At 42.1% G+C, this 21,470-nt stretch overlaps 1 protein-coding gene across 2 annotated transcripts in view; it reads right to left on the minus strand.

The window, feature by feature from the left end:
* KDM1B (lysine demethylase 1B) overlaps positions 1-21,470 on the minus strand; it is a 77,343-nt gene that overhangs the window by 31,715 nt on the left and 24,158 nt on the right. The window contains exons 8-12 of one of the 2 annotated variants that reach the window (XM_017874257.1): positions 12,976-13,014; positions 10,511-10,721; positions 7,083-7,261; positions 1,328-1,504; positions 901-975 (exon numbers count right to left, since the gene is read on the minus strand). In XM_017874257.1, the coding sequence (XP_017729746.1) occupies positions 901-975; positions 1,328-1,504; positions 7,083-7,261; positions 10,511-10,721; positions 12,976-13,014 (681 nt within the window). Of the gene's footprint in view, positions 1-900; positions 976-1,327; positions 1,505-7,082; positions 7,268-10,510; positions 10,722-12,975; positions 13,015-21,470 lie in introns of both variants that reach the window. The other variant, XM_017874256.1, reaches the window with a different exon arrangement.

A 21,470-nucleotide genomic window follows, 5' to 3' on the forward strand; every position in this document is an offset into this window, starting at 1 on the left:
AAAAAAAAAAAAAAAAAAAAAAAAAAAAAAATTTAACTGGAGGCCGGGCACGGTGGCTCACGCCTATAATCCCAGCACTTTGGGAGGCCAAGGCAGGCAGATCGCTTGAACTGAGGAGTTTGAGACCATCCTTGCCAACATGGTGAAACCCTGTCTCTACCAAAAATACAAAAATTAGCCAGTCTCATAACACTGTCTCAAAATAAATAGATTAAAAAAAAAAAAAAAAATTAGAACTGAGTATTTCAGAAAATTTTACATGAGAAATAGTGAATATCCATGCTACTATTTCCTGTCTCAAACTACTGCAGAAAAACAGGCTTTTTCTCATCACTTCTATTGTGTGAACAATAACCTGTCAAGAATTTCTACTTTGGCCAGGCGCAGTGGCTCACGTCTGTAATCCCAGCACTTTGGGAGGCCAAGGCAAGCAGATCACTTGAGGTCAAGAGTTCAAGACCGGCCTGGCCAACACAGTGAAACCCTGCTTTACTAAAAATACAAAAATTAGCTGGGCATGATGGCACAGAGCTGTAATCCCATCTTGAAACCCAGGAGGAGGACGTTGCAGTGAGCTGAGATCGCACTGCTGCACTCTAGCCTGGGCAACAGAGCAAGACTTTGTCTCAAAAAAAAGAATTTCAACTTTAATGCCGAGTTAGAATTTCTTCTGACTTGCTCATTAGAGTCTAAAATTATCTCCAAAGCTGTGAGAATTTCTATTTACCTTTCTCTTATGAAATCAATTTCAGGTTTTATAACTTTTCTAGGACCTAATATAAACATATAATATATTTAGTATTCTTCACTAAAAACAGGAACTGGTTTCTAAATCTTAGAAATTTGGACCAAAAGGAGCAGCCAACCATCTGTTCTAACTCCATGTCCCCAAAATCCTACCTTAATTCCAAAGTTATGCAGTTGCCTAGCAGCTGCTAATCCTGCTGGACCAGCCCCGATAATGATGACTGATTTCTTGAAAAGAAAAGAAACAAAATTCCAATTAGAGCAGGTGATAACAACATCCTGTTTTAGTCGTTCTGGAACTGCAGAGCAAATTCGTTCATTTACATTTCTTTGATGTCCTTAGAAAGTTATTTTCAAAAAGAATGTGGTGGCACTTGTCTTATTACTCCCTTTCCTTTTCCCCTACAATCTCAGGAAAGAGTGCTTGATAGTCTTCTTTCAGGAGAAACACATTCTGCGAAAGCCTTGCTTCTGTAAGTTTTATGGTGAGAATGTGGCTTTTACTGTATTTATTAACAGCAATAGACTAGCGTTTGTCCTGATCAATGGCAAGGCTATCACTAAAGCTACAATCACCTACATTGTGGTAGTCCTTAGGGAGAAGATACTGGTCGGCTCCCACGCTGAGAACTCCAGTGTTGATGAGACCTTTTCTGGTCATAAAATACAGTATCCTCTCCACTTCCTGAACGCATCGAATACGCACGAGACCCCGCACGATGATGTGAGGAATACATTTCTGAGGAGTAAGAGCTTCCTGTGTTTGGAAATAAAACCAAACTGCTTTTTAAAAAAAGTCCCAAGGAATTCAAACAATAGCAGGAAAACAATCCGTTTAAAAGACAAGTAAAAGATTTGAATCAACATTTCTCAAAAGTAGATGCTCAAATGGCCAACAGGAACAGTCCTCCCTGGTTTCTAGAAGGAGATTGGTTCTAGAACCCTCCTAAGAAGACCAAAATCCATAGATTCTCAAGTCCCTTATATAAAATGACAGTATTTATATATAATCTATGCACAGACTCCAGCATACTTTACGCTATCTCTAGATATAATACCTAAGACAATGTAAATGCTATGTAAATAGTTGTTACATAATATTGTGTAGAAAATAACGACAAGGAAAGTCTGTATAGCGTTTAGTGGAGATGCAACCATCCATTTTTTTTCCCAAACATTTTCAAGATGTGGAACCCAAAGGTACAAAAGGCCAAGTATATATGAAAAACTGCTCACCACCACTAATCATAAAGGAAATGCAAATTAAAGCCACAATGAAAATCACCTCATACCTGTTAAAATGGCTATTATCAAAAAAGACAAAAGGTAACAAATGATGAAGAGAAAAAAGAACCCTTATTCACTGTTGGTGGAATGTACATTAGTACAGTCATTATGGAAAACAGTATGGAGGTGTCTCAAAAAAACTAAAAATAAAACTACCGCATGATCCAGCAACCCCACTGTGGGGTAGTCAAATAAAATGAATCAGCACGTCAAAGAGAGATGTGCACTCCCATGTTCATTGCAGCATTATCACAACTGCCATGATACGGAATCAACCTAGAGGCCACTGATGGATGAATAAAGAAAATGTGCTATATCCACACAATGGAATACTAGTCAGCCTTAAAAGAAAAAAAGGAAGTCCTGTCATTGCAACATCATGGTTGAACCAGAAGGACATTAAGTGAAATAAACCAGACACAGACAAATACTGCATGATCTCATGTACACATGTGCAATCTAAAAACGTCCTACTCACAGAAGCAGAAAAGTAGAACAGGCATTAGCAGGAGCTGAGGGGAGGGGGAATAGTGGGGAGATGTTGGTCAAAGGACACAAAATTTCAGTTTGGACAAGAGGAATAATTTCAGGAGATACATTTTACAACATGGTAACTACAATACGTAGTTAATAACAACGTATTATATACACTTGAATATCATGGAGAGATTAAGTTCTCAGAAACAAAAAAAAAAAGGTAAGTATATGACGTAAGGCATATGTTAATTACGTCAATTTAGCTATTCCACAATGTATATATATTTTCTTTTTTTTTTTTTTGAGATGGAGTTTCGCTCCGTCACCAGGCTGGAGTACAGTGGCACGATCTCAGCTCACTGCAACCTTCACCTTCTGGGTTCAAGCAATTCTCCTGCCTCAGCCTCCCAAGTAGCTGGGACTACAGGCGCCTGCCACCAAGCCCGGATAGTTTTTTGTATTTTTAGTAGAGACAGGATTTCACCATGTTGGCCAGGCTGGTCTCAAACTTCTGACCTCAGGTAAACCACCCACCTTGGCCTCCCAAAGTGCTGCGATTAGAGGTGTGAGCCACCGCACCTGGCCACAACATATATATATGTGTATTTCAAAACTTCAGATTGTACACGATAAACATATACAATGTTTATTTCTCAATTTAAAAAGCAAACCAATTTTTTAAACTTTTTTTGGTTCCTCAAAAGGTTAAACCTAAAATACTATATGACCCAGTAATTCCAATCCTCAGTATATACCAAAAAGAACTGAAAACAGATGTTCAAACAAAATGTTCACAGCGGCAGTATTCAAATAGGGAAAAGGAGGAAACGATTCGAATGCCCATCAATGGATGAATGGGTAAACAAAATGCGATGTGTACAATGAAATATTACTCAGTTATAAAAGTGAGTGAAGTTCTGACATGTGCTAAAACATGGATAAACCTTGAAAACATTATGCCAAGCGAAAGAAGTCAGTCACCAAAGGCCACATATTATATGCTTCCATTTACTGGAAATATCTACCACAATCTATACAGACAGAGAGTAGATCTGTGGTTGCCAGGGGCTGAGAACAGGAGAAAATGAGAACAGATGGTTTAATTGGTGTCGGGTTCCCTCTTGGGATAATGAGAAAGTTCTGGAACCAGATAATGGTGATGGGTTATACATTATACATGTATTTAATGCCACTGAGCTGTAAATGTTACGATGGTTAAGATGGAATGGGGCTGGGCACAATGGCTCATGCCTGTAATCCCACCACTTTGGGAGGCTGAGGCAGGAGCATCACTTGAGCCCAAAACTTGGAGACCAGCCGGTGCAACAGAGCGAGACCTTTTCTCCATTTAAAAAAATAAATGTTATGTGTACTTAACCATAATAATAAAAAAAAAAATCTCTGGGTAATTCAAATCCATCACTTATCACTAAGACAGTAAGAACAAAGGGAGGTTTCCCCAGTGGGGAAAAAGGAGGAGGAGACAATAGGAAGATACAGCGATTTACACTTTATCATGTCGGTCTTCCCTGAGCAAGAACGACTGCAGCAGGTGCATGGCGGCAGAGCACATCACACTCCTGACTCAACAAAGGCCACTACAGAAATCCAGGCTGCTGATCCTACTGACCGTAGAAAAAGCTGGATTCTTGTGACTGATAAGATTCGGGGGATGGGGGGACGGGCACGGTGGCTCATGCCTTTACAGCACGTAATCCCAGCCCTTTGGGAGGCCAAGGCAGGTGGATCACCTGAGGTCAGGAGTTCGAGACCAGCCTGGCCAACATGGTGAAACCCCATCTCTACTAAAAATACAAAAAATTTAGCCGGGCGTGGTAGCATACGCCTGTAATCCCAGCACTTTGGGAGGCCGAGGCAGGTGGATCGCTTGAGGTCAGGAGTTAGAGAACAGCCTGGCTAACACGGTGAAACCTTGTCTCTACTAAAAACGCAAAAAAATTAGCCAGGTGTGGTGGTGCACACCTGTAATCCCAGATACTCAGGAAGCTGAGGCAGGAGAATCGCTTGAACCCAGGAGGAGGAGGTTGCGGTGAGCCAAGATTGCACCATTGCCCTCCAGCCTGGGCAACGAGTGCAAAACTCCATCTAAAAAAAAAAAAGACACCGTCTTTCTCTGCTCACCTAGCCTTGGCATGGCCTTGATCTGTTTCAAAGACTCAAGAGTAATGATGCCACCACCTCCGCCCAGCATCAGGAAGCAAGAACAGGCACCAAGCAGCTTCCACCCCAGGCCTCTCCTCTGCCCCTTGTCACCAATCCCCAGCTCCACCAGAACCAAATATTCGAGAAATAACACATACAACACTGGCTTGGATTGCTGCAGAAGATAATACATTTGTTTGTATTCATGAAGTTTAACAAGAATCATTTCAAGGCCAGGTGTGGTGGCTCAGGCCTGTAATTCCAGCACTCTGGGAGGCCAAGCCAGGAGGACTGTTTAAGCCCAGAAGTTTGAGAACAGCCTGGGCAACATAGCAAGACCCCATCCTACAAAAAATTAGCTGCGCATGGTAGCACGTGCCTGTGGTCCCAACTACTCAGAAGACTAAGATGGGAGAATCACCTGAGACTGGGAAGGCGAGGCTGCTGTACTGAGCTGTGATGATGCCACTGTACTCCAGCCTGGGCAACAGAACAAGTCCATGTGTCAAAAAAAGAAAAAAAAAGAAAGCACACATTTCAAAGTCTTTGATTCTTTTAAAGCAAATATGTTTTCCCACTCTAATATTAAGTATATACGGTAAATTTTTTTTTTTTTTTTTTTGATGGAGTTTCGTTCTTGTTACCCAGGCTGGAGTGCAATGGCACGATTTCAGCTCACTGCAGCCTCCGCCTCCCAGGTTCAGGTGATTCTCCTGCCTCAGCCTCCCAAGTAGCTGGGATTAAAGGCCACCCGGCACCACCCCCAGTTAATTCTTTGTATTTTTAGTAGGGACGGGGTTTCATCATGTTGGCCAGGCTGGTCTCGAACCCCTGACCTCAAGTAATCCACCCAACTCTGCCTCCCAAAGTGCTGGAATTACAGGTGTGAGCCACCGCGCCCGGCCAGTATACACAATAAATTCTATCTTATGAAAAACTAAAATAGATCCAGCTAAGTTTAGGACTTCTATAAGATTCTTCCCCTGTATAAGTCAAATTTCAAAGTCAAACAAAAGAAATGTGGCCAAAAAAAAATGAATCCAAGGCTGTTTCTTTGTTGTGTGTTTTTTTTTGTTTTTTTTGTTTTTTTTTGAGATGGGATCTCACTATGTTGCCCAGGCTGGTCTTGAACTCCTAGGCACAAGTGATCCTCCTGCCTCAGTGTCCCAAGTAGCTGGGACTACAGGGCCACACCACCACTCTTTATAATTTATTTATAGGAAATTCTGACCATAATTTTGTTCAGTTGGTTTACTGAGCACCTATTTCAAGGCTACTGGGCAGAAAATCAGTGGCACAGCCTACTCACCTGGCTATAATTCATACAGTCGCATTAACAGCCATAAACTTAATCAGGCTATGTCATTACATTCTGGATTCTAATCCCGTGAAATGCCAAGGTGAAACTGGCATATCTTTCTTTAGTTAAGATTACTTTGGCAGTCTTGCACAATGTTCTGAATTGAGCAATGACTAACTGCTGATTAAATTAATAAATCAGAAAAATGCTAGGATCAAGAGAATCTTTGTGGGGTTTTTTTTGGAAACAGGGTCTCACTCTGTCACCCAAGCTAGAGTACAGTGGCGCAATCATGGCTTACTGCACCCTTGACCTCCCAGGCTCAGACTATCCTACTACCTCAGTCTCCTAAGTAGCTAGGATTACAAGCATGTGCCACCATACATGGCTAATTTTTTAATTTTTTGTAGAGATGGAGGTCTCATTATGTTGCCCAGGCTGGTCTTGAACTCCTAGGCTCAAGCAATCCTCCTGCCTCAGCCTCCCAAAGTGCTAGAATTACAGACATGAGCCACTTCACCCAGCCCCTTTGTTTTTTGTTTTTAGCTAGTATTCCCATTCTCCCCACAATTTATCTTCACCTTTTTCAAGGTGGGTAGTGTGACAGCCCTAACATTTATTTAGTTCCAACAGAAGAAAAGTACTGGTCTTGGTTGATTTAGGACGCCGGGGTGAATAAAAATTCCTGTCCTCAAGGATCTGTAATTCAATCTTGGATGTTTTTCCCTCTTGCCATTGGAACTCCTTGGATCCAACCTTGCACCTTATACTCACCACTGGAGAGTCAGCATTCTGACTATCTGTCATCTAGAGTAGTGGTTTTCAACAAGGGGTGATTCTGTCCCCATTTGGAAATGTCTACAGATATACTTTGTTTTCACAGGTGGGAAGCGTTCCTGGAATCTAGTGGGTAGAAGCCAGGGATCTTGCTAAATATCCTACAGTGCAAAGACAGCCCCCACTACAAACAATTATCTGCCCAAATTGTCAACAGAGCCAAGGTTGAGAAACTCTGGCGTAAAAGTGTCCATCCCTAGACAAAGTATCCCCTCCTTTTCAACATGGTCCTTCTCTGTCCAGTGCTACTGGCTAACATGCCCTTACTTACTTTGCAGTTAGTATACCACAGTGCGAGGATGAGGTTTCTCAAAGCCAGGTACATGGTGGGGTCTCGGGAATATTCTGGAAACTCATAGAGCTCATCCAGTTCCATCACATCCGGCCTCACACAGAGGGCTTTGCCACACTCATTGGGCTGGTAGAAAGGCTGGAAGTATCGGTTCATGCCTGGAACTGATAGGTAACACAAATGGGCAACTCCTGCAAGCTGTAACTTCCAAATCCAGAAGAATTAAAGGGCAAAAGCAAACCAAGAAGTAAGCCTAGACAAGCTCCATGTCTACCCTACATAAATACCTTTGCTTCCTCCACCCAGTTAGACAAAACGTACATAAATTTTTTTCTCATTCTTTCTTCACATTATTCTCAACTTTTATTTCTATAGCATGGAAATTTTTTTTTTTATTTTTAATTGTGGTAAAAAAACGCATACCATAAAATTTATCAACTTTTTTTTTTTTTTTTTTGAGACAGAATCTTGCTCTGCTGCCCAGGCTGGAGTGCAGTGGTCTGATCTCAGCTCACTGTAACCTCCATCTCCCATCTCCCAGGTCCAAGCAATTCTCATGCCTCAGCTTCTTGAGTAACTGGATTACAGGTGCTCACCACCACACCCGGCTAATTTTTCTATTTTTTGTAGCTATGGGTTTCACCATGTTGGCCAAGCTGGTTTCAAGGTACTGGCCTCAAATGATCCACCCATCTCAGCCTCCCAAAGTGCTGGGAATATAGGCATGAGCTACCATGCCCAGGTATCTTTTTTTTTTTTTTTTTTGAGATGGAGTCTCACTCTGTTGCCCAGGTTGGAGTTCAGTGGTGTGATCTTGGTTCACTGCAAGCTCCGCCTCCTGGGTTCACGCCATTCTCCTGCCTCAGCCTCCTGAGTAGCTGGGACTACAGGCGCCCGCCACCATGCCCAGTTATTTTTTTTTTTTTTTTTTTTTTTTTTTTGTATTTTAGTAGCTAATTTTTTTTTTTTTTTTTTGTATTTTTAATAGAGATGGGGTTTCACTGTGTTAGCCAGGATGGTCTTGATCTCCTGACTTCGTGATCCACCCACCTCCGCCTCCCAAAGTGCTGAGATTACAGGCGTGAGTCACTGCACTCAGCCTTCTTATCTGTTTTTAAGTGTACAGTTCAGCAGTGTTAAGTACATTCATGTTGCTGTGCCACAGATCTCTAGAACTTCTTTATCTTGTAAGATAAACTCTGTATCCATTGAATGCCCACTCCTCACGGAGATACGTTTTTAAAATAACTTTTTTTTTTTTTCTCTTGAGACAGAGTCTTGCTCTGTCACCCAGGCTGGAGTGTAATGGCACAATCTCAGCTCACAGGAACCTCCACCTCCCAAGTTCAAGCGATTCTCCTTCCTCACCCTCCCCAGTAGATGGGATTACAGGTGTGCACCACCACACCTGGCTAATTTTTTGTATATTTTCTTTTTTAGTAAAGACAGGGTTTCACCATTTTGGCCAGGCTGATCTCGAACTCCTGACCTCATGATCTGCCCACCTTGGCCTCCCAAAGTGCTGGGATTACAGGCGTGAGCCACTGTGCCCAGCCTAAAATAACTTTTATGGCATTTTTTTCTGACTATAAAATGAATAGGTTCATAGACGTAAATAACAATCACTAACCCCTGATTATGTCAGTAGTGGAGTTACATTTAGGGGTATATATTATCCTTATTTCTGTGTCTATTAACGGAGAATATTCATATAATAGATATCTGCCTTTGCAACACTGGAAAAAATGTCATGAAAGTGTCGTTTTCTAACCTGCTTTTTAATGTGTACAATATCATGAATACTTTCCTGTGTCACTAAATATGCATTCAATGGCTGTATAATATTTTCTTATTATTTAACCATTTCCCTATTGCTAGGCATTAAATTTCATCCAATTACTTCACTATTACAAGCAACGTGAAAAGAAATTTCTTTGTACCTCATCTCTGGATTTACATTTGATTAGCTGTTTAGGATCAATTTCTAGAAATAGCACTGCTGGGTCAAAGAGTCTCTGTTTTCCAGTTTTTGATGCACACTGCCAAATCTTCCTTCGTAAACATACACTCTCCCTAACAGTAGTCAAGTGCCTCTTCGTCAACCCTGGGAATTACCACTTTAGCTTTGATTTCCACCACATCTAGATTTCAGTGTTACTGGTAAAAAACAACAACAACAAAAAAACAAAACCTTAAGACAGGATCACAGTGCAAAAATCTATTTGCATAATCAAGAATGCCATTTGTTCCTGTCCAGGCGTAGGAAATCCAGAATTCTTGCTTCTACACCAAGAATTCAAATGTAGAATTTTAAAGCTGCCTTTAAAGTAAATAACCAGGCCGGGTGCAGTGGCTCACGTCTGTAATCCCAGCACTTTGGGAGGCCAAAGGGGGTGGATCACTTGAGGTCAGGAGTTTGAAACCAATCTGGTCAACATGATGAAACCTCGTTTCTACTAAAAATATAAAAATTAGCCGGGTGTGGTGGCATGTGCTTGTAGTCCCAGCTACTCGAGAGACTGAGGCAGGAGAATCGCTTGAACCTGGGAGGAGGAGGTTGCAGGGAGCCAAGATCGTGCCACTGCACTCCAGCCTGGGTGACAGAGTGAGACTCTGTCTCAAAAAGAAAAAAAAAAAAAGCAATTACCCAGGTGTAGTGGCACATGCTTAGAGTCCCAGCTATTTGGGAGCCTGAGGCAGGAGAATCGCTTGAACCCAGGAAATGGAGGTTGTAGTGAGCCGAGATCGTGCCACTGCACTACAGCCTCGGCGACAGAGCGAGACTCCATCTCAAAAAAATAAAATAAAGTAAATAATCACAAGCATGCATGCACTGCAGTTTTTTTTGAGAGTAGGTCATTTTTCTGGAATCACCAATGGCAATAATTAGAGGCAGAAAGACTCGGAGGAAAAAGGACTGTTCATGTAGGTAGAAAACTTTTTCCGCGTAAGTCAGAGTTCATGTTATCATTAAATGAGACAGCAATCCAACTTCCAAATAAACACTCATTCAGTCCTGTAGATTAGAGTGCTCCAGGTTTTCCAAATTACTGAGGAAAAATTAACCACACACTATACATAAATGATATGACTGATCCACAGTACAACCATTTCCATGAAATAATGAGGGGCTTTATATCATAGGTCACATACATTTTAAAAAATAAATTTTATTTACTTATTTATTTTTGGAGATAAGGTCTTGCTATGTTGCCCAAACCGGTCTCGAACTCCTGGCCTCAAGGAATCCTCCTGCCTCGGCCACCCAAAATGCTGGGATTACAGGCATGAGTCACTGTGCCCAGCCTGCACATTTAAAAAAATCCTTTGCATTTTGCTTACTCATACATTCCCCAGGGAGGGGAGTGGGGGAATGGAAAGCAGGGAGTCCCAGGAATGGCTCTCACCGTGCACAGAGGGGGCGGCCTTGGAGTGCTCCAGCTTCCCAGGGCTGGCATTGCCAGTGGCAGCGGCGCGGTTTGTGCTGGTGCAGGAGGGGCTCATGCCAACACAGTCAGGGTAGTAGGCAGACAGCAGGGGCGCTGCCACGCTGTCTTTCAGCAAAGGAGGTAGGATGAGCATAGAGTACCACCAGTGATTGGAAACTTCCAATACTCTCTGCAATGGGCCAGGCAGGAAGAAGAGAGACAAGGACAGACAAGAAATCTACAAGCAGATTCTGCCAAGGAAAGAGGGTTCTGTTCGTTTTATTCATCCTTAACCCACTATGCTTTTTCTAGCTCAGACTTAACAATTCTATTCCAGAGCTCTACACACACAGATGTAGAAACAAAAATGGGCTGATAACAACTGGCGAGGCCAGGCGCGGTGGCTCAAGCCTGTAATCCCAGCACTTTGGGAGGCCGAGACGGGCGGATCATGAGGTCAGGAGATCGAGACCATCCTGGCTAACACGGTGAAACCCCGTCTCTACTAAAATACAAAAAACTAGCCGGGCGAGGTGGCGGCGCCTGTAGTCCCAGCTACTCGGGAGGCTGAGGCAGGAGAATGGCGTGAGCCCGGGAGGCGGAGCTTGCAGTGAGCTGAGATCTGGCCACTGCTCTCCAGCCTGGGTGACAGAGCGAGACTCCGTCTCAAAAAAAAAAAAAAAAAACAACTGGCGAGAATGTCTCCCAAGCAGAATTATTTCTGACATACAGCAACAGCCTCCCTTATCCCTCCCCTAAAATAAGGCCCCCAGCGCCAGGTGAGTCTGAAAGCTGTGCCCATTTACTAGATTGCAAACCTAGGTTTAAGTCTGATGTAGAAATGTATCCCTGCTCAGTAATCATCTATCATTCAAGCCCCACGCCTTTAACTTAGGACCTCAAGATAGTTAAAATTGGGAAACTGGGCATAAAAAACAATGCTCCCAAGTAGTAAGTATTACTGCTTTTTGCCAAAGGCTACTAAAAAACTTTCAGAGGGAAAAGTACACTGCAACCATCAGAATAAGACGCCAAATGTAGAAGTGAACAAAAGCAGTTACTTTCAGTCTTCAAATATGTGATCCTGTTCCAAAGTTGACTTAACATATGGAGTCAACAAATCAGAGCCTTCTCATGATGACTACTGAAATAAAAAAGAAAGTCTATGTGGCTTCTAAAGCAACACTGCCACAATCCATGGTAGACAGGCTTTTCTAAATGCAATCTGACACTTATGCTCCAGGAATTTGGAGAAAAAAAAAATGTCTATTCTGGAGCCTAGAAAAAAAAAATCTGTGTGTGTGTGTACACACACACACATATATACATAATTATATGGTTTTGCTGGGCCCCCACTCAAATCTCCTCTTGAATTGTAGTTCCCATAACCCCCTTGTGTCATGGCAGGGAGCCGGTAGGAGGTAATTAAACCATGGGGGCATTACCCTCATGCTGTTCGTCTGATAATGAGTTCTCACGAGATTTGATGGTTTTACAAGGGCTTTTCCCCCTTTGCCATCATGTCGGACACATTTGCTTCCTCTTCTGCCATGATTCTAAGTTTCCTGAGGCCTCCCCAGCCATGCAGAACTGTGAGTCAATTAAATCTCTTTCCTTCATAAATTACCTAGTCTCAGGCAGTTCTTTATAGCAGCATGAGCATGGACTAATATGCACACACACACCCTTTTATATAACAGAATGGATTTAAAGTAGATTTGCTAAAAGACAATGCTGTCTTTGTCTGAAAAGCTATCGTAGTTCCTGAGTTTCAGACATCTAGAACAATCCAATCCTGAATCACTGAAAATCAGAATGACTCAGGATTCTAGAAACTCAAGAAACCCAAAATTTACAAAACTCTTTTCTGAAATAGTCACTGAATCTGGTTACATGGTACACTGGAGTTTGTCAACTCAGGTAGCAAAGTCTTATGAAGACACAGGAAATGTGACCAGCTTTGCCAGCTGGAAGTACTGCTCCTCCTTCCACATCTGGGCGAGGACAGGACCAAGCCAACATGCTGAGGTCAGAATGCGCAAGAACACTCCTGCAGCTGAATCCAGGCCAAGACAATCAAATTGTGGCCCTCTTGTGCTTTTCTTAGGAGGACTCAAGTGGAGAAAAGGTCACAAAGTCATCCTTGAAAAACAAGTACAGCAAGCCTGCGCCCTAGAGCAAGGCAGGAGAGCTGTGTCTTCCTCTTCATTTCCTTTTAATGAAAACCAATATAACTTTATTTTTATTTTTCAAGTTGGGGTAAGGACTACCCATAATATCACTATTGCTACCATTTTCATAATACAGTTATCATGTTAGATTAAAAAGCCACTGATCAGCAACCAAAGAGAAAGAAATTCATGAAGCTGTTACTATCATTTCCTTATAACACTTATCATCAAAGGCACAATTAACCCCAATCCACAGCATGCGGAAGTACTCACTAGATCCTCTGGGAGGGAACAATGATCTGAGGTCTCGGGCTACAAAAGAAAACCAAGTGTTAAATTAGGGTTGCTTATAAAATAGTCTCAGTTATCAATTTATCTTCAATAAGATATCTCTTTTCACCTATCAGGCTGGCAAAGAAAAGCATTTTGATGAAACAACGTATAAATGAGAGTGTCTGAAGGCCTGGCTCTGTGGCTCACGCCCATAATCCCAGCACTTTGGGAGGTCGAGCAGCACTTTGGGAAGTCAAGGTGGGCGGATCACCTAAGGTCAGGAGTTTCAGACCAGCTTGGCCAAAATAGTGAAACACTGGCTCTACTAAAAATATAAAAATCAGCCAGTCATGGTGGCGGGTGCCTGTAATCTCAGCTACTGGAGAGGCTGAGGCAGGAGAATCGCTGGGCTCCAGGAAGTGGTGGTTGCAGTGAGCCGAGACTGCACCACTGCGCTCCAGCCTGGGTGACAGAGCAAGACTCCATCTCAGAAAAAAAAAAAAAAAAGTTAGGGTGTGGGGAGACAGGCACTCTCACAAGGACGTTCCTGGTGGAAAATAAAGGCATATAACAACCATGAAGGGTGGTGACAAAATACAAACATTTAAAATGCACAATCATCTGACATCATCTTTTATAACTGAAAATACATATGATACATCCAGCAATTCTAACTGGGTTATATTTTCCAGAGAGAGACTCTTGTATATCTGCATCAACAAAAGTATTACAAAGTGTTCAAAGGAGCATTATTTGTATTCAAAAAAAGCTAGAAACTGGCCAGACTCAGTGGCTCATACCTGTAATCCCAGCATTTTGGGAGGTCAAGGCAGGTGGATTGCTTGAGCCTAGGAGTTCAACACCAACCTCGGTAACACAGAGAGACCCTCCCCCCCATCTCTACAAAAATTGCAAAACTCAGCCAGGCTTGGTGGTGCATGCCTGTACTTCCTCAGGAGGCTGAAGTGGGAGGACTGATTGAGGAGTTTGAGGTTGAGGCTGCAGTGAGCTGTAACAGCACCACTGCACTCCATCTGGGTAATGGAGACTTTGTCTCAAAAAAAACGAAAAAAGCTAGCAAATACCCAAAGGTCATAAACAGTACAATGGACACCCAAATTGCATTACAGTCAAACAATGGCATGTTGCACAGCAATGAAAACAAACTATGACCACACATTACAACATGGACGCATCTGACAATGTTGGGCAAAAGAAGCTAGAACAGGCTGTGTAAAGTGACTCATGCCTGTAATCCCAGCACTTTGAGAGGCTGAGGTGGGTGGATCATCTAAGGTCAGGAGTTCGAGACCAGCCTGGCCAACATGGTGAAACCTCGTCTCTACTAAAAACACAAAAATTAGCTGGGCATGGTAGTGCGCACCTGCAATCCCAGCTACTTGGGAGGCTAAGGCAGGAGAATCACTTGATCCTGGGAGAAGGAGGTTGCAGTGACCCAAGATCGCACCACTGCACTCTAGCCTGGGCGACGGATCAAGATCCGTCTCAAAAACAAAACAAAAAAAGAAGCTAGAACAATCACAGTGTAGGATACCATTCATGTAAAACTTAAAAGCAAGCAACAAAACAAAACAAAACGATATGATTGTAAGTCAGGAAAGTAGGCAGTTACTCTAGGGCAGCAACGGTTACAGACTGTGATTAAAAGTGACACGGGGCTTCTAAGGGGCTGGTGTGTGTTCAGTTTCTTTCCTGGGAGCCAGCTAAATGGGTACTTGGTGAAAATTCATTGAGCTATGCATTTTGATTTGTGCATTTTCTGTATGTTCTATTTCACTAAGAAAACGTGCCTAAACAAACAAGATTGTCATACCATATGGCCCAGCAGTTCTAGTCCTTGGACTGTATTTCAAAGACACTCCTGTCCTTGTGCCAGGCAAGAATGCTCACAGTAGCATTTGTACTTAACAGTCAAAAACTAGAAACAGCCCTTATATTCATGAACACAAGAATAGATACACCAAGGTAGGTTCACACAATGTAATACTACTCTTTGGTATTAACACACCAAAGTTTTAGGCATCGACATGGATGCATCCCCAAAACCTTAATGTTGAGTGAAAAGAGCAAGTTAAAGAGGAATATAAACAATTGTGATATAATTTGTAACCAGTATAAAAATAGGCAAAACTTATGTTACTTAGGGTTTCAGAAATATGTATTAACTCTATAACATAAAGCAAAGGTATAAGAAACACAAAATTCAGGGCCGGGCGCGGTGGCTCACATCTGTTATCTCTGCATTTTGGGAGGCCGAGGTGGATGGATCACCTGAGGTCAGAAGTTCGAGACAAGCCTGGCCAACGTGACGAAACCCCGTCTCTGCTAAAAATACAAAAAATTAGTCGGGTGTGGTGGCGGGCACCTGTAATCCCAGCTGCTCAGGAGGCTGAGGCAGGAGAATCACGTGAACCTGGGAGGCAGAGGTTGCAATGAGCCGAGACTGCGCCACTGCACACCAGCCTGGGTAACAAGAGCGAAACCCTGTCTCCAAAAAAAAAACCCACAAAATTCAGGACACTGTTTACTCCTGTAACGGAAAGAGAGGAAGCATAACAATAACTACTGAGGAGCACACTGGAGGGAGGGACAAAGCCATTGGGAGCGCTCTGTTTCTTCAACTGAGTAGTAGGGAGGTACACCAGTGTTTGCTTTTATTCTTTTCTCCTTACATGCAAATTATAATTCTTTGTGTCTATAACTTATTTCATCTTAAAACAACAGCATCTACCCTTTGATACAGAAATTTCATTTGTAGGAACTGATCTTACAAATAAATATACTCAAAAATAGCACAGATAGAAAGCTTTTCATTAAAGCACAGTGAGGAACAGTAAACGTTTAAAAGTAACCTAAATGCCCTTCAATAGCACTAAATTAAGCACGGGACGTCTGTTCAGTGGACTACTTATGAGACAGCCATTGAAGAGAAAGAAGGGCTGAGCACAGTGGCTCACACCTGTAATTCCAGCACTTTGGGAGACCAAGCTGGGAGGATCACTTGAGGCCAGGAGTTTGAGACCAGCCTGGGAAACATAGCAAGACCCTGTCACTACAAAAACATTAAAAATTAAAAAAATTAGCTGTGCATGGTGGTGTGCCTGTGGCGAGAGGCTGAGTCGGGCGAGAATCACTTGAACTCAGGAGTCTGAGGCTGCACTGGGCTAAGAGGATGCCACTGTACTCCAGCCTGAATGACAGAGCGAGACACCATCACTTAAAAAAGAATGAAATAAAAATAAAGAGGAAGAAGAGATCTTTATATACTTACACGAACACATCTTTTAAGACATATTAAATGAGAAAGAGCAAGATCAAAAACGGTATACAGAGTTGTCAACTGTTCTTTTTCATGTTATTCTACAAATAAACCTTCACTGACTTTCTCCTTGACAGCACACCACACTGAAAACCACAATTACTCAGGGTCAATAAATATCATTTAAATTAGTATTTCAAAAGTTCAGGTTATGGAGAGCAATCGATTCATACTAGAACAGTAAGATGAAGGGGTCTCAAAGGAGGGTGACTGGGTTGGGGGACAAGATTTGATATCATCCATAGAAGTTGGAATTTAAGGGCCGGGTGTGATGGTTCACATCTGTAATCTCAAGCACTTTGGGAGGCCGAGGTGGGCGGATCACGAGGTCAGGAGATGGAGACCATCCTGGCTAACACGGTGAAACCACATCTCTACTAAAAATACAAAAAATTAGCTGGTCGCGGTGGCGGGCACCTGTAGTCCCCGCGCCACTGCACTCCAGCCTGGGTGACAGAGAGAGACTCCATCTCAAAAAAAAAAAAAAAAAAGGGTTGGAATTTTAAAAGACTATAAAGGCTTTTACTAAGGTGAGGTGAGAAGAAAAGTAATTAAGTTTTCAAAAATGTAAGGAATCTGACACCTCTGAGGCCCTCCTGGAAAAAAATGCTTGATGTTAAAATACAGCCAGCCAGGTTTCAAATCAAAATAAAGAACCTGGGATAGAGGGAACTACGGTAAGAGAAATTACAGAGAGTAGTAGATCTACATAAACATATAAGTGAGAGTGAACAATGGAGGGAATACAGTTATAGAAAATAATAAAATCACCAAGAAAACGAAACAAAAAACAAAACCATAACACAAATTGGGAGAGAAGAAAAGAAAGTGTTATATAATTTATTTTTTCTGATTTCATAACAGGGTGTTGACCAATATCATCTAAAATTGAAACATGAAGTTTTACTTTTTTTTTCAAGTTAGAGTGATTTCAACTTTTTTACTTCTTGGAAGAAGGTCTCACTGTGTCACCTAGGCTGGAGTGCAGTGGTGCGATCTTGGCTCACTGCAGCCTTGACCTCATGGGCTCAAGGGTTCCTCCCACTTCAGTCTTCCAAGTAGCCGGGGCTACAGGCACGCGTCACCAGGCCCAGGTAATTTCTGTATTCTTTGCAGAGACAGGGTCTCGTCATGTTGCCCAGGTCAAACTCCTGCCTCAGCCTCCCAAAGGGCTGAGATCACAGGCATGAGCCACTGTGCCCAGCTGATTCCCACTTCTTATTCTCATATTTTCTTAACCTTTTAGAGAGTTTTTAGAAACTTATTTCTTGGGATAAAGAAGTATTTTATGTTCAACAATTTCTTATTTCACTTTGGCTTCCTTTTCTTATCTTAAATTGATGTTATATTAAACACAACCAACTTAGAAAAAAGTGTGTGTATAGCACTATTCCTTAACAGGAAGCTATTTGTCAATCAGGCCTTCTCCCTGAATATACACAGAGGTACACTATATAGATACTCTTGAATGAATCTCACTCAATGATGGTTATTTCACAATGATGACTGCATGAATTTTTTCTATCTTTGTTCTTTTCTACATTGCTGGAATTTTTCAATAATGAACATATGTCATTTGTCTAAAAGTAAAGTTATTCTACAGAAAACCTTTGAGTTTTCAAAAACTACTTAGAGAAATTGAAAGTGACGACCACCGCCCAAGAAAAAATTTAAAAAACAAAAAGCAAGGCATAGTTTGAATTAGTAGAGATAAAGTCCAAGTTGTCCATTCAATTGTCAGCAAGTAAAAGAGAGGTCAGATTATGGATCACTCCAATTACAGTTTAGTCAAAGCACAGAACAAAATGTAAAAATCACAGCTAGAGTGGCTGGGAGCAGTGGCTCATGCCTGTAATCCCAGCACTTTGGGAGGCCAAGGCAGGTAGATCACCTGAGATCAGGAGTTTGAGATCAGCCTGGACAACATGGTGAAACTCCATCTCCACTAAAAATACAAAAATTGGTTGGGCATGGTGGTGAGCACCTGCAGACCCAGCTACTCGGGAGGCTGACATGGAAGAATTGCTTGAACCTAGGAGGCGGAGGTTGGAGTAAGCCTAGATGGTGTCACTGCACTCCAGCCTGGGCAACAGAACGAGACTCCTTCTCAAACAAAACCAAACCACAACAACAAAATCACAGCTAGTATTGATTAATGTAATATTATACAAATCATCCAAAATCTTAAAAAATTATCTGAAACAATTTTTAGAATCATCGCATACATAGGCTGACTGAAAATGGCTCAAAAAACAGAATCTATTAAAATAGTCAGCTCTTTTTGACTGCTGCTTGCCTGAACTCTCCTTTAAATATTGTAACGAAATGCCACTGAGTCAAGTTTTCATTGTCAAGTAATCTGGGACACAGGTAGTTAATTTAGTGCAACCAAGACATTGTTCCTGCAAGCTGAACACGCTCCCCTGTGCCTCACATGTTCATGGTATTTTCATTGCTCAGTTCCCAGCTCCCAACAGTGCAGCCACACAGCCTGGAAATGAACTGCCCATGCCCTCATGTCAGCTCCCTCCCATTTTTTTTTCTCTTCCTCTTCTCAGAGAGGTCTTCAACTTTCAAAGTTGAGTTCCAGAATCAATCAAGGGCCTCACCCTGGGCAAGACAGCAAAACCCTGTCTCTATTTAAAAAAAAAAAAAATTAGTGAAGCGTGGTGGCATATACTTGTAGTCCCAGCTACTCGGGAGACTACGGCGGCAGAATCACCTGAGCCCAGGAAGTCAAGGCTGCAGTGAACCAGGATTACGCCACTGTACTCTGGCCTGGGTGACAAGAGCGAGACTCTGCCTTACAAAAAAAAAAAAAAAAAAAAAAAAATATCTAGTGCTAAATTGAAAGATTTTGGAAAGGCTCTTACCAATTCCAGGAATCTAATCCCATGCTTAGATCAGTGCTTTCCTTCCCTCACTCTCAAATCACCAACATCAAGAATAAAAGAAGGGATACCAAGATAGAGCCCACCAACATTAAAAGAAGAACAAGGAAACAGTACGAACAACTTTAAATTAAAAATGTGACAACGCAGAGGAAAAAGACAAACTGCTTGAAAAACACAACCTTCCAAAATGGAAAGAAGCCATAAACCACCTAAACGGCCATATATCTGTTAAAGAAACTGAATTTGTAATTTCTGAACTTTTTACAAAGAAAGCTACTGGCCCAAATTGTTTCATTAGCGAATTCAACCAAACACACAAAAAAAGAAGTAATATCAAACTTATACGACAAACAAAATAGAAAAGAGTATATACTGCTCGTTTCACAGAGCCAGCATAACTCTGAAAGCAGAACCCGACAAGATTATTACAAGAAAGGAAAATAACAAAGTATCCAAGACAAACACAGATGCAAAATCTTTAACAAAATTCAATCAAATCTGGGAATATATAAAAGGACAATATATTAAAACAAGTGGATTTTTTTCCCCCAGGAATGCAACATTGATTCAACATTTCCCAAATTGGTGTAATTCATTACATTTGCTGACTAAAGAAGAAAAAGCAATGGTCATCATAAAAGATGCAGGAAAACTATTAGCCCACATCTGTTCATCATAAAAAGTTATCAGCAAATTAGGAAGAGAAAAGGAGACTGCTCAATTTCATAAAGAATGTTCACAAAAAGCTATAGCCGACACTGTATATGATACTGAACACATTCCTCCTAAAGTCAGGAACAAGAAAAGGTTGTCTGCTCTCATCACTTCTACAGAACACTATCACTGGCGGTCCTGACCAATGTAGTAAGGGAAGAAAAAGGGAAAAAAAACTGAGAAGAGGTTTGTAGACAATCATGATTGTATGACTGATTTGCAGATAACCCAAAGGAATCTACAAAAAGATCTATGAAACTTGCTAAGTGAAGTTAACAAAGTCTCTGGGTACGAGGCCAATATACAAAAGTCGATTGTATTTCTATATAGTCGCAACAGTGCACAACTTGAAAATGGAGTTAAAAACAAATTTTATTAGTCAGGTACAGTGGCTCACGCCTATAATCCCAGCACTTTGGGAGGCCGAGGCAGGTAGATCACGAGGTCAGGAGTTCAAGGCCAGCCTGACCAACACGGGGAAGCCGTCTCCACTAAAATACAAAAAATTAGCCAGGCGTGGTGGTGCGTGCCTGTAGTCCCTGCTACTCAGGAGGCTGAGGCAGGAGAATTACTTGAACCTGGGAGGCAGAGGTTGCAGTGAGCCAAGATCGTGCCATTGCACTCCAGCCTGGCAACAAAGCAAGACTCCGTTTCAAAAAATAAATAAATAATAAAAAATAGGCCAGGCACGGTGGCTCAGGCCTGTAATCCCAGCACTTTGGAAGACCAAGGCAGGCAGATCACCTGAGGTCAGGAGTTCGAGACCAGCCTGGCCAACATGATGAAACCCCGTCTCTACTAAAAATATAAAAAAATTAGCTGGGGGCATGGTGGTGGGTGCCTGTAATCCCAGCTACTCAGGAGGCTGAGGCAGAATAATAGCTTGAACCCAGGAGACAGTAGTTGCAGTGCACCAATACGGTGCCACTGCACTTCAGCCTGGATGACAGAGTGAGGCTTCGTCCAAAACAAAAAAATCAATCGATTTTATCTACAACTACGGGAAAAAAAATTACGTATCTAGAAATAAACTGAACAAAGGCATAAAAGATAGCCTCAGTGAATATTAGAAAACACTGTTAGAAGACATTCACCTTAAAAAGATGGAGACAAATACCATGCCCATGGGTCAGAAAAGGGGTCAGGAAACATTTTCTGTAAAGGACCAGATAATAAATATTCTGGGCTCTGTCGCAAATACTGTCATTGTAGCATGAAAGCAGCCAATACATAACAATGAGCATGGTTATGTCCCAATTAAAACTTTATTTACGCCGGGCGCGGTGGCTCAAGCCTGTAATCCCAGCACTTTGGGAGGCCGAGATGGGCGGATCACGAGGTCAGGAGATCGAGACCATCCTGGCTAACACGGTGAAACCCCGTCTCTACTAAAAAATACAAAAAACTAGCCGGGCGAGGTGGCGGGCGCCTGTAGTCCCAGCTACTCAGGAGGCTGAGGCAGGAGAATGGCGTAAACCCAGGAGGCGGAGCTTGCAGTGAGCTGAGACCCGGCCACTGCACTCCAGCCTGGGCAACAAAGTGAGACT

The sequence above is a fragment of the Rhinopithecus bieti genome, unplaced genomic scaffold, assembly GCF_001698545.2.
Source record: "Rhinopithecus bieti isolate Rb0 unplaced genomic scaffold, ASM169854v2 scaffold_8309, whole genome shotgun sequence".
NCBI classification, from domain to species: domain Eukaryota; kingdom Metazoa; phylum Chordata; class Mammalia; order Primates; family Cercopithecidae; genus Rhinopithecus; species Rhinopithecus bieti.